At 41.0% G+C, this 14,002-nt stretch overlaps 1 protein-coding gene across 3 annotated transcripts in view; it reads left to right on the forward strand.

The window, feature by feature from the left end:
* CSPP1 (centrosome and spindle pole associated protein 1) overlaps nucleotides 1-13,758 on the forward strand; it is a 92,464-nt gene extending 78,706 nt beyond the window's left edge. For all 3 annotated transcript variants that reach the window (XM_056522088.1, XM_056522089.1, XM_056522090.1), the window contains 10 exons: nucleotides 21-87; nucleotides 471-606; nucleotides 5,310-5,452; nucleotides 9,691-9,834; nucleotides 9,987-10,030; nucleotides 10,247-10,310; nucleotides 11,038-11,147; nucleotides 12,282-12,435; nucleotides 12,591-13,188; nucleotides 13,230-13,758. In XM_056522088.1, coding sequence (XP_056378063.1) covers nucleotides 21-87; nucleotides 471-606; nucleotides 5,310-5,452; nucleotides 9,691-9,834; nucleotides 9,987-10,030; nucleotides 10,247-10,310; nucleotides 11,038-11,147; nucleotides 12,282-12,435; nucleotides 12,591-12,820 — 1,092 coding nt within the window. In that variant the 3' untranslated portion in view covers nucleotides 12,821-13,188; nucleotides 13,230-13,758. The remainder of the gene's footprint in view (nucleotides 1-20; nucleotides 88-470; nucleotides 607-5,309; nucleotides 5,453-9,690; nucleotides 9,835-9,986; nucleotides 10,031-10,246; nucleotides 10,311-11,037; nucleotides 11,148-12,281; nucleotides 12,436-12,590; nucleotides 13,189-13,229) is intronic.
* The last annotated feature ends 244 nt before the right edge of the window (nucleotides 13,759-14,002 follow it).

Below are 14,002 nucleotides of genomic sequence, written 5' to 3' on the forward strand. Positions count from 1 at the left end.
CTATCTGATCTGTGAAACAGGATGAACCACAGTCAAGGGCGGTATCTCCACCAGTCCCAGCGAGACAAAATCAGCTCAGAGCTTATGGTATGTATAGCAAAACATCCAGGAGGAGACTGAATAAATATCTGTAGTAAGAGATCAAGTCTAAGTTGGGGGTTCGTGATATGGATAAACACTTAAAAATCAGTATAGCTGCATATTTATTGATATTAACCCAAAAATATAAAAAATAAATAAAATTGACAAGAAAATGAACTGGCTTTTGGGGTGCCCTTTATTAACCAATTATATTTTTATCATTGTTTCTTGTCATGTTACTTTTCATGAATATTTAGGTCAGTAATAAGGGAGATTGTATCTTTTGTGGGTTGGGTTGATTAAATTAAGCCTAAGAATCAATAAAAAAAATATTTGCTATTTTATAGTTATTTTTTTCTGCAATTATATGCTTTCTGTTTTATTTGTAGTGGCAGCAGATGAAAAGAAGAGTGTTATTAGTGAGCTGACAGAGTTGAGGAAACAACTGCGAAGTGAACAGAGGCGTTTAGAGGGCCGCTTACAAGATACAGAGCGAGATAATGATTCTATACCTTCAATGAGCGGGTACCATACTCTGCATGTTTGATCTGTAAAAAAAAAAAAGTATACTTGAAAATTAATTTAGTGTATGTAAATGGGGATTAACCCCTCCAATGCAACCTTAATTTTGCTGCAAGGTTTATTGACTTTCCCACTCCTTCCTCCTTTGCCTGTCCCCACTCGTTTGCTTCACTGCTGTGTACTACCCATTGCATTGCCCAGCAAATTCATTTTGAGTTATTAACAATGCCATATAAGACACATATCCACTTTATGCCCCCCAAAATACATCTCTGACGTGAATACAGTGGTCCCTCAAGTTACAATATTAATTGGTTTCAGGACGACCATTGTATGTTGAGACTATAACTTTATGGAAACCTGGTAATTGGTTCTGAAACCACCAAAATGTCATCCAAAAAATAGGAAAAAGTAAGGATTAAAGAAAAATAAGTAGATAACTAATACAGATAAAGCAAGTCCTTACATATAAATGTAAGAAAGATCTGCTGGTAGCTTTAAATCACTGTCTATGTAGAGGACAGGAGCCGCCCTTATTTGGTGTCCAAAGGAGCAGCTAACTGTGGCACAGGTAAAGAGTAGTACAGAACATGTAGCACCTCCCTGTACTGTAGGGGGCGCCACCAAACAGGAATTCAGTGCATGCACTTCAGTAATACAAGTGTTTACCAGTAAAATGCCCAGTCAGTTCTTCCAGCCATTGACATGTTTTGCAGATCTGGACTTTCCGTAGCATTGTATGTTGAGTCTGATTTCAAGACCATTGTATGTTGAAACTATTGTATGTTGAGGCCATTGTAAGATGAGGGATCACTGTACCTCTTATGTAATCTTCAGAAAAGCTTTAAGGAAAAAAAAAACTGAATAAGTAATCAAATGTAATTAATTTTTTTTTCATATGTGATAAAATTTACAGATATCTCCTGTTACAAGGCTTTGCTGTGTTGCACAAGAGGATATTTTGCATGGCCTTTACCTGTAGCTTTTATATGGTCCTCTGCACAGGTTGTTGGTAGAAGTAGGGAAGAAAAATCCCAATAAAGAATAAAAACACTCACCATATCACGAAAATGTCCTCTTCTATTGTAGAGTATACATACTCACATATACTTGGGGAGGGTGGCGGTGGGGGGATGTACAGCAAGAAGCTACAGCAGTCGTTTCACACTCGTTAATGCTTCATCAGATACAAAATGGCTGCTGTAGCTTTTTGCTGTACACAACCCCCCCTTCATGTTTGTCTCCCCCTCAATTTCGGTGACATGGTAAGTGCCACAATTTATTTCTCATTGGGATTTAGCTTGAAGACTGTTTGTAGCAGTGCACCACTGTATGATGCAAGCCTATTGTTCTACACTCCTATTGTACAAATGCTGCTATATTATTCCTGGTTCCGGTGTGAAGGCAGTGCTGCGCTGCTTTTTTACTTACAGTGGCAAAAGTAGGGAAGAACAATTTTGCAAGCAATATGTCAAAAGCCACTTCAGTAAACCACTGTAGAAACACTGGAGCCCAAGTATAGGCATTTTGTCTTTCCTTACAGTTTTTATTTTTGTCTTTGGGCAAATTAGGATGAGGTGGGTGGTTGAAGGGGTATTCTGGCATCCCTGGCATACTCTGGTATCCCTGGCGCTCGGAAAGCAATAAATGGATGAGTCTGCAGTTCCAGAACGCGCAGAGATTGTGGGGGGTCCAAGCACTCGGACCCCCTGCAATCAGATACTTATCCCCTCTCCTGTAGATATTGGGTACGTTGTTTTTCACTAGACAAACCTTTTAATCTATGAGAATGGTATTTTAGCTTAGTTATATTGTCATTAAAGGGGTACTCCCCTGGAAAACATTTTTTTTATCAACTGGTGCCAGAAAGTTAAACAGATTTATAAATTACTTCTATTTAAAAATCTTAATCCTTCAAGTACTTATCAGCTGCTGTATACTCCACAGGAAGTTCTTTCCTTTTTGAATTTCCTTTCTGTCTGACCACAGTGCTCTGTCCATTTTAGGAATTGTCCGGAACAGCATAGGTTTGGTATGGGGATTTGTTTCTATTCTGGACAGTTCTTAAAATGGACAGAGGTGTCAGCAGAGAGCACTGTGGTCAAACAGAATTCAAAAAGAAAAGAACTTCCTGAAACATACAGCAGCTGATAAGTACTAGAAGGATTAAGGATTAAGATTTTTAAATAAAAGTAATTTACAAATCTGTTTAACCTTCTGGCACCAGTTGATTAAAAACATGTTTTGCAGTGGAGAACCCCTAATCTTTCTACACCTATACCTTAATCTTCTGGTAATTTCACTGTGCTTTGAAATACTGTGTATAAGTTTGTGTCTTAATAAATCTTTCTCAGTCTCTTTTCATTGGGGGACACCTATTCTGATGGGTATATGCTCTTGCCACTAGGAGGTGCTGACACTAGGAAAAAAAAGTCTGCTCCTCCCTGGCAGGATATACCCGCCTACTGGAAGTGAGGTAATCAGTTTTAGCTAGTGTCAGTAGGAGGCAAGACACAGGGCTGGGAGCTCCACAGACCTGGTCTTTTTTATTATTTTCTAGTAAGGGCTGTTTAGTTCATGATGTGGCACCACAGTCAGTTCAGCACCCTCCATGCCTAAAGGTATCTGTCCTGGATTCCTGTGCAGGGTGGTTCAGACACGGGCTCTGTTGCCTTAGGAAATTACCAGAATGGCTCCGTTGACACCTTTCTGGTCCAGGGTTACACCACGTTGAGGTGTTCCCCTCAACGCTTTGGGTGTGTGCTTCTTAATTCCATTCTTAGTCAGGACTCAAATTAGCTCCTCCATTCTTTATGTTGTTGCAGGGTTCCTGGGGACTATGTCCACCAAGTACTTTGCCCCCTTACCTTCGGGTGTCATTTCACTGCTCCTATAGTGACTGGCGCACTTTGATCATCCCTCTTCTACAGGGGGTATGGGGATCAGGGAGCTTGGCATGGTCTGGGTCAGGGTTTCATAGCGACCACTCCTTGTTTTCCCCCTCCTCTATATAGGTGGGGTACCTGGCTTGGCCCTTGTTTTTTGCTGAGAGCAATCAGCTGAGCTGCGCACATTTGCAGCCTGGCTCTCTTCCTGTTTCTTGGTTATCTATTGCTGCTCATACAGACTTGCCACTCTTCTCTGTTGGAGGAGTTTATGCACTCATGTAAGGCTCGGCGACAGCCGGTCTAGCACAGTCTCCCTGGAGGGGTTTGTTCCTCCTTCCTTGTCGGTGTCAGTTGCGCTACACTGACACTGCAGTCTTCTGTAGTAACCTTGCCTTTTGTTTCCCCTCCATTCCCGTACTGACGGGATGTTGCTTCGGTCCGCTCGGACCACTGGGTTTCATGTCTGTTTAGTTTCCGTGTCTTGTACACGATCCTAGTATGCTGTGGCATGTCTTCTTTGCTAGGTCGGCCCTTCTGGTTATTTTGGCCTTAGGGATGGTTGTGGTCTTGGGCAGGTTAGCTCACCTGCTCTCTGCGGTTGTGGGGCGGTCTTTCTGTACAGCACTTCTTGTCTAGACGTAGAAGTTTGTCACCCGGAGCATTTCGCGGACATTAGGTTTACTTACTCTACTGGTGTACGTCTTCCAGGTGACTCGGGAACCTCCGTTTCCCATGTCGGGCGTGCCGGTGTTCCGGGATGCCCCATTCCACTCCCTTTTTGTCCTTATTCCTTCCATCTAATCCTTCGTGGGTCAATGTACTCCCGGGGCAGTGGGTGTCCTGGTCATCCTGATTGCTCTACTCGAGCTTCTTTCGCCTCCCATGTGCTCGCGACAGGCCCCTGAGACGGAGGTTTTTGGTCTGCAGCTGTTCTGGTCATTGATTTTCTGCACCAGGCCTCTCCACAGCCAGTCTCCATCCTTCTTTTTTTTTCTTCAGTGTTTTTATGGTCTCCTCCTTCCATATTCGCCTTGCTCAGGCATACGCAGCTCTCCCTGGTATTTTTTCTGCCATGTTCTCTTGACTTGGTTGACTCTGGATGGGATTCTCTTATTTGGGCCCTTTTGCATTTTTTTTCCCCAGCGGGTTAGCCCTCTGTCTGGTTCTGTGTTCCTTGGAGTTGATTCCTACCTCCTCCCGGAATGGTTCCGGCCCTTCTGGCTTCAACCTTTTCTTGTCTCTCTTTATGGACCGTAGCTTTGGAGTCTCTACATAGGACAGTCTATTTTTTGGCATCCTAGCCCTTCTCCATGGTTCTTCCGGGAGTTCAGTTTGTGGGCCTCGGTTGTCTCTGCCCAGGATCTCGTCCGCCGGCCTTACGGTCGAGTGAGTTCGGTCTCTTGACTGATTCCCCTTTTGCTGTTGCTTGTTTTTCCCTCCCTAGGGGACTGCTTTGGTACGTCCCATCGGCATAGGTGTCTCCCAATAAAGAGCGACCGAGAGAAGGAGATTTTTTTCTTTGTGCTCACTGTAAAATCTCTTTCTCGTAGTCTTCATTGGGGGACACCGCACCAACCTGTTTCTTCATTCTTTATCTGGATTTTCATTTCCGGTTCTTGTTTTTTTTTATCCGGGATTCTTTTCTAGGGTCCTCCAGACATATTTATTTGTTGGCTTTTCCTACTGCTTGGTGACAAAACTGATGTACCTCCCTTCCAGTAGGCGGGTATATCCTGCCCCCCCCCCCCCCCCCCCAATGAAGGCCTCAAGAGAGATTTTACGGGGAGTGCAAAAAAATCTCCTTATTTCATATTTCAGAAGGAGGAGGGAGAAGAGTTCAGCGGATGTCTTTGAACTGGCGAGACAGAGGTTGCAAGCCACTGTAAGGAGACCATCTTTGAAGGATCTGGATAATGTTAACGTACAGAACATCAGAGAGTTCAATGACCTAAAGTACAGGGGTAAGAGCTTTTAACATACGTACAGTTCACTGCCCTTTTCATTCAGCCTTATTTTAAATAATGACAAATATAAAAGATAATTTGTATTTTGTCTTTTGAATTACATTATCTGTAAATATTTTTTTTATTTTTTTTATTGGTACCATCTTGATGTACCAAATGGCTCTAGGAGGCAATATAACAAAAAAAAATGGTGGTCCATACATCTCAATCTTCTTGACCCCTCCAGGACGCAGAGCATACCTGTATTCCCTGCGCCCCCTCCCCAGCTATGATGCGGGATCACGAGATGACCCCGCGTCATAGTGGTTCGGTCCCGGCAGCTATCAACGGCCGGGACCCGTGGCTAATACTGATGTCCAGTATCAACCCCTTAAACCCGGCGATCAAAATGCCGTGCCGTGTCTAAAATGAAAAAAAAATGCTTCCCGGCAGCTCAGCGGAGCTGATCAAGACCCCTGCGGTAAAACCGCGGTGTCCTGATCAGCTGAGACGACACAAGGAGGGTCCCTACCTTCCTCCTCAGCATCCAATCATCGCTCTGTTGCTCCATGCCTGAGATCCAGGCTGGAGCAGCAGAGCGCCGATAACACTGATTAATGCTATGCTATAGCATAGCATTGAACAGTGTATGCAATCAGAAGATTACATGTTATAGTCCCCTATGGGGGCTATAAATGTGTATAAAAAGAAAAAGTTAATAAATGTAATTTAACCCTTTCCCTAATAAAAGTTTTTATCGCCCCCTTTTCCCATAAAAAAAATGTAAGCAAAAATAAATATAATCATATATGCTATCTCCACGAGTGTTAATGTCCGAACTCTAAAAATATAATGTTAATTAAACCACACAGTCAATGGTGTACACATAAAAAAATTCCAAAATTGCGTATTTTTGGTCACTTTGTATACCCTAAAAAATTTGGATAAAAAGAGATCAAAAAGTCCCATCAAAACAAAAATGGTACAGATAAAAACTTCAGATCACAACTCAAAAAATTTGCACTCACACTGCCCTGTATGCGGAAAAATAAAAAAGTTATAGGGGTCAGAAGAAGACATTTTTAAACATACAAATTTTCGTGCAAAAACTTATAATTTTTTAACAGTAGTAAAACAAAATCAAACCTATGCAAGTTGGGTATCATTTTAATCGTATAGACCTAGAGAATAAATATAAGGTGTCAGTTTTACCAAAAAGTGCACTGCATAGAAAGGGAGGCCCCCAAATTTACAAAATGGCATTTTTTGTTGTTGTTTTTTTTCAAATGTGTCCCACAAAAATTTTTTTTTGGGGGTTTCGCCGTAGATTTATTGGTAAAATGACTGTCGTTACCAAGTAAAATTGGTAGTGCATTAAACAAGCCCTCATGGGTCTGTAGGTGGAAAACTGAAAGCGTTATGAAAATACAAAAGTGGAAAAACCCTGTGTCCTTAAGGTGTTAAGTGCATTGAAGGAAAAAATTGATCCCCTGCTAATTTTGCTTGTTTTCCCACTTACACATGATCAGTCTATCATTTTAATGGTATCATTTTAATGGTAGGTTTATTTAAACAGAGAGAGACAGTATACAAACAAAAAAAAATCCTGAAAAAGAGAATTTCAATTAATTTATAAAATGATTTGATTTTAGTCAGTATTTTATCCCATATTAAACAGCAAGATTTCTGTTTCCCAGATGTCTTTTAGGCAGGTAACAAACTGAGATTTGGAGCACTCTCTTAAAGGAAGTGCTCCTAATCTCAACTTGTTACCTGTATGTAAGAAATCTGACCACAGAAGCAGTCAGTTAGTGAGATTTCAAACTTTCCATCATGGCCAAGACCAAAAAGCTGTTCAAGGATGTCAGGGACAAGATTGTAGACCCACAGAAGGTTGCAATAGGCTACACAAGAACATCACCACACAGCTTGGCAAGAGGTTTACAACGTTTGATGTGATAATTCTCAAATGGAAGAAACACAAAAAACTGTCAATCTTCCTTGGTTAGGGGCTCCATGCAAAATTTTATCTCGTGGAGTTTCTTTGATCATGAGAATAGGAGGAATCAGCCCAGAATTATATGGGAGAATCTAGTCAAAGATCTCAAGGCAGCTGGGACTACAGTCACCAAGAAAACAATTGATAACACACTAAACCGCGAAGAATTAAATCCTGCAGCGCCTGTAAGGTCCCCCTGTTCAATAAATCACTTGTACAGGTTTGTCAAAAGTTTGCCAGTAAACATCTGAATCATTCTGGGTGAAAGGGTTTGTCAGATGAGAACAAAATTGAGCTCTGTTTCGAGGAGGAGGAGGAATGCTGCCTATGACCCAAGAACACCATTCCCATCAAACATGGAGGTGGAAACCTTATGCTTTGGGGGTGTTTTTTTTGCCAAGGAAACAGCACAACTTCACTGCATCAAATGGATGATGGATGGGGCCATGTGCCATCAAATCAGGGAAGGGCCAGGGCATTGAAAATGGGTGGTGGATGAGTATTTGAGCATAACAGTATCCCAAAACACATGGCCATGGCAACAAGGAAGTGGCTAAAGAAGAAGCACATTAAGGTCCTGCAGTGGCCTAGCCTGTCTCCAGACCTTAATCCCATAGAAAATCTGTGGAGGGAGCTGAAAGTTCCAGTTATCAAACGTCAGCCTGGAAACCTTAATGACTTAAAGAGGATCTGCAAAGAAGAGTGGGGCGAAATTCCTCCTGAAATGTGTGCAAACTTGGTGGCCAACTCCAAGAAACAACTGACCTTTGTAATTGTCAACAAGGGTTTTGCCACCAAGTACTAAGTAATGTTTTGCAAAATGGTCAAATACTTATTAAAATGCAGATCAATTCATAACTTATTTTTAATTCGTTTTTCTGGATTTTTTGCTGCTATTCTGTCTCCCTGTTCAAATAAACCTACCATTAAAATTATAGACTGCTCATTCATATGTCAGTGGGCAAACCTATAAATTCAGCATAGGATCAAATAATTGTTTCCTTCACAACATATGTCAGATATTAGGCAGGGGTTAAAGATAATGAGGGACAAAGACTCTGTTGCCGAGTAGAAACAGTGGGGGACATTTATCAAGCTCTTTAGACTGGTTTTTCTCTTCTAAATTTGTCGCATGAAAAGTCGCAGTCTATTTTTGTGCGACTTTTCTGCGACTTTTGCTGTAGAGGATTTTTAGTCCATGATGCATGCAAGTCTATTTTAGACAGAAAAATCTATTGGTGCTGAATTTATCAAGTGCAACTTTTGTGCGACAAGTCGCATCTGTCCAAAATACGCTGAAATGTCAGACCATGTTGGAGCAGGTCTAAATGCAGTTTAAGCTGTAGACCCTGAAGTCTGAGCACAGAATTTATCAAGGGCTGTGAGACCTGTGATAAATTAGGAGCACAATAGACAGGAAACTACCACATACGCTGGTCTATAAGCATACCCAGAATAGACTAGATTAGTAAATCTCCCCCAGTGTGTTTACATGAAAAGAATACAAATCTTTTTCTACATTTTCTATACCCTAGCTGGACACTGTCATTCTTCTTTTGGCATTCTAGAAAGTGAAGGTCTGTTACAGGAAATCAGGTCTGAATAAAGGGTGATCTTCTATATGAGGTAGTCTTTTGGATAGGTTATTTTGTATTTTAGCAGAGGTAAATTCTACTTAAATTAAAGGAACAGTACAAAAGAAAAAAAAATGGAAAAACTATGAAAACCCTCAAAAGAAATTCTTGTCAATTTGATAGTGAACATGACAGTATTTCTCTGAAGCCACATATATAAATTAAAGGGGTATTCCAGGAAAAAACTTTTTTATATATATCAACTGGCTCCAGAAAGTTAAACAGATTTGTAAATTGCTTCTATTAAAAAATATTAATCCTTTCAGTACTTATGAGCTTCTGAAGTTAAGGTTGTTCTTTTCTGTCTAAGTCCTCTCTGATGACACGTGTCTCAGAAGACGCCCAGTTTAGAAGCAAATCCCCATAGCAAACCTCTTCTAAACTGGGTGTTTCCCGAGACACGTGTCATCAGAGAGCACTTAGACAGAAAAGAACAACCTTAACTTCAGAAGCTCATAAGTACTGAAAGGATTAAGATTTTTTTAATAGAAGTAATTTACAAATCTGTTTAACTTTCTGGAGCCAGTTGATATATATATAAAAAATAGTTTTTGCCTGGAATACCCCTTTAATATGATGTTTCTTCCTAATACTAAAGTAAATAAATTCCTCTTTGCAAACAGATACTGATACTCGTGATGGTGTTAGGACCATGTTTCCTGATCCTCCAAAGGATGATCAAACACTAGAGATCCAGCAGCAGGCGCTACTAAGGGAGCAGCAGAAAAATTTGAACAAGATAAAGAGAAGACCAGCGATCCCAGATGGTAAGAAGGAGCTGTTGCTTTAGAAGCTGCATATGCCTGTTCTACATTCCAATGGTTCTCTGTATTAAATTTAATGATGAATTTAAATATTGCACATATTAGAATATTAGAATCACTTCAGTAAAATCTGTTCTCTCTAAACTACTTAATAGAATTTGGACCAGTCTATGAATACAGTCTCAATCGCCCTGGAATGGTGAGTAACTGTTCCTTGGTCTTAGCAGAAATTTATGTGCCAATGACTTCTGACAGCTGTACAGGATTTTATGTGGTTAAAAACCTAAAGACGATTAAATAAGCTGACAAATGAAGTCTTTCATTTCTGTTTCTGTACCCAAACTACTGGGAAAACAGAAAAGTACAGAGTGCAATTCCTTTGTTAATGTTTACTTGTGTTCTTGTTTGACCAAAGCTCAGTGATCCATCAAAAGACCTACTGAAGACCTCACTGCTGGAATCTGAGAGTGCATTCATAGGTAATAATAATTAGTCGTTTACTCAGTCCCACTGGTGTGCCCCACTGGCAAGGAGAATGGGGGGACCAGGGGTTCCTCATGTCCTGCATCACCCCTAATAAACGCTGCAGGCCTGATGAAAATAGTAAAGTACAGTGCTCAATTATCTTCATCAGACCCATCGAGTTGAATGGAGCAGCAGTGCATATGTCTGACCTCTGATCCATTTACATGGGGTGGGGGGGGACTAGTTGTTGAGGGTTATTTGTCACCTATCAGGTGATAAGTGTTGGTGGAAAACCACTTTTTAAGCATGATGTAAAATTGTTTAATATTTTGAGTATCTTAAAGGAGTAGTCTCATGGATAAAAACATATCCTGCATATAGGAGATAAGATTATATTAATAAGATATCTTCTTTAAGTACCCCCATCAGTAAAAGTAGCCTGTAGCTATATGTGCTGGGAGCTTTATTTAATAAAAAAAATTACAGAAATACTTATCAGAGCACAGCTTTTATTTCTTACACTATTCTGGGTGAATGGAAGCTGTGCTATGACTATGACTGCTATGGGCAACAAGCTCAGAAGTTTCATATATGAAGCCTTTTAAATGATAAAACAATGAAAGTTTTCATTCTCTTTGCATTGTTCTGTATATTGTCAAATGGCTTGGCATGATAGCAGGCTGTACAATGTACATGTACCTAGAAAGTATATTATTTGGTATCACTATTTCTCTTTTTAAGGTGAAAATGGAGAACCATATCCTGCATTCTTTGATCAATTCCCTGATCTACATGCATTACCTTCAGCCAGAGAGCGCAGAAGAAACAAGAATAAGGTCTTGAACTATGAAGTATGATACTGTTTTCCGTAGACTTTGAATAAGATAATTTGCCTTTGTTTAGCTTTTTATATCCCCAAAGACAATAAAATAAGCGTTCATTACAAATCCATTAAAAGCCAAACTGCAATAGCGAAAACCAAGTGGCTACAGTAATTAACCCTTTTTGCCATGTTACTCTAAGCTGAGATATAACAAATTGTATGTCTTTTCACTGAAAAAAACTTCAGATATTCCTATAATTGACGGACCCTACAAGGAACATGGTGTTACCCAGTGTTTTCTTTCCTTGACCGGCAAAATACAGTCTTAGTTTCTGACTCCTTAACCAAAGAGAAATTCCTCCATAGCCTTCTTTATTCTATATCACAGGCAACCACAGGGGCAGCTAAACTACACTCACTGTATATAGGGTGTAGAGGCTTACAAATATACAATGTAGATTTATTTTTAACCTTTTCTATGAGAATGGGAGTAATTGATCAATTACTTAAACTAGAGAAATGCAAGAGTATTGTACTACATTTTGAAATGCAGTATTGCTAAAAATATCCTAAATTTCATTAGAGGGACAACATTTTTATCATCCCTAAATTATGTTAAGCTGGCCCATACACTTGCTTAAATGGGTTCTACTAAAGGTATTTATCGCCAAGACCCAAGCTATCAGGAGACTGCCTGATTCCAGCTTGGTGATCCATATATTAGGAGACAGAATGGAGAGGTGGCTGCTTTCTTTATCCTGTAGGGAATGGACATAGTGACAAACAGCTGATCAAGTACTCTTAGCTGTTTCTATAACGCCTATAGACATCAATGAAGCAAGCGTGCTCATCTGTTTCCATCACTCCCTTAGACATGCTCATCTGTTTCCATCACTCCCTTAGACATACTCAACTGTTTTCCTAACTCCCATAGACTTCAGCTCTCTTTTTAGTCTTCTTTAACATGTGGCCAGTCTGCCAAATGAATGTCTCCTCCCAGTAGGTGAGAATCCTAAAAGGAAACCATGCACTAATAGAGATGTCCATTAAAGAGTTGCCAGTTTATAAAGGAAAGCAAACATCACTAGATGTCTTATTAAATTATAGAAGTATTGATCCAGGTTATCTCCTATTGTTTTTAATGACCAACATGTATCCACAGAATGACATTCCTCCTGTGCCTCCCATCCCCTTACACCAGCCGGACCGATACTCCTTAAACTCTTCGGCAAGCTTCAATGTAGATGAAGTGCAAACCAGAAATGAGGAGCGTCTCCGAAGATTAAGTAACCTTCAGAAAAGCACAGTCAGCATAGGTAAGATATGGCACAGCACAGTAAACTGCACGTACAAGAGCTCCGTTCATGGTGGACAGTGCGAGTATATAGTCATGTTTAAGTCTAAGATAGTTTCTTCAGATATATCCATATTGTTTCTAGGTTGCTAATCCTTTTACTTTTCTCCCTTCAAGATGACGATCCAGATAGCTTTGGAAATGCAGATGATTTTCTGAAATCATTTCCTACAAAACCCGGTGTCAGACCTCAGTCCGTGGACACAGTCGCAACAGATCCATGGATGCGCCCTGGTACATCAGAGACACTAAAGAGGTTCATGGCTGGGCAAATGAGCCATGACAAACCTACCAATGAAAATGCCTTAACCTTCAACTGGCAGGGCCTGTCCACTGCTCATGGGTAATCGGTCTAAACTATGAGTGATTTGAGGCAAATGATCTTTTCATTTTCTATGTTATTTTTCACCCTTTTTTTCGAGTGAATTATAGGAATTGCACATTACCTGTCTCAGATCTGATCCTGCAGCACAGCCCTTCATGTGCCTTTTCAAAGAAGTTGAATGTCGATCACTAAAGCACTTTCTGTACTTTGTGGCCTATAATGAATGTTACTTAAATGTATACATCCAGATGCTTGATACTAGGCTGACATAGAATTTTGTGAGGTCATTTTTCAAGACTAACAATAGACCAGGTACGACTCAAGTCCTCACTTTCTTCCAAGCTGCTATACAGCCTATATCGGTGTTTCCCAACCAGGGTGCCTCTAGATGTTGCAAAACTACAACTCCCAGCATGCCTGGACAGCCAAAGGCTGTCCGGGGCATGCTGGGAGTTGTAGTTTTGCAACACCTGGAGGCACCCTGGTTGGGAAACACTGGCCTATATACTCTACTTTAGAGCATGGCATTTTGTTTTAATTCTGTATTCTAATGTATACTTGACTCTTCCACAGGCGACAATGTAGTGGAGATGACAAAATTGTGACATGTACACTTACCACACAATGGGCTTGTGTGTATAATTGTAGTAAATTGACTTAAAGGGCTACTCCGCCCCTAGACATCTTATCCCCTATCCAAAGGATAGGGGATAAGATGTCAGATCGCGGGGGTCCTGCTGCTGGGGACCCCCAGGATCTCGGCTGCAGCACCCACCTCAACGGCTTCCGGCAACGCCCCCTCCATAAGCTTGCATTGAGGGGGCGGAGCGTGACATCACACGGGGGCGGAGCCGTGACGTCACTATGCTCCGTCCCCGTGCTCACCAGTAATCCGGGGGCTGATTCTAACGCGGTGCAGCGTGGAAGATCACGGGGGTCCCCAGCGGCGGGACCCCCGCGATCAGGCATCTTATCCCCTATGCTTTGGATAGGAGATAAGATGTCTTAGCACCGGAGTACCCCTTTAAGGGGACATAAATGTATGAGCTGTGTGTGGCTCTTCAGCAGCTTGCGTTCTACAGCTTGGTAAGCCAATGCAGAAATTTTGTACTACTGATATATGCTGCGTGCAGCCCCTGTGATTTCATCTATATGTCACATATCGTAAGTTTGTATAAGCTGCTAAAACTTATTATAGTGGATG

The sequence above is a fragment of the Hyla sarda genome, chromosome 5 (genome assembly GCF_029499605.1).
Source record: "Hyla sarda isolate aHylSar1 chromosome 5, aHylSar1.hap1, whole genome shotgun sequence".
Classification (NCBI taxonomy): Eukaryota; Metazoa; Chordata; class Amphibia; order Anura; family Hylidae; genus Hyla; species Hyla sarda.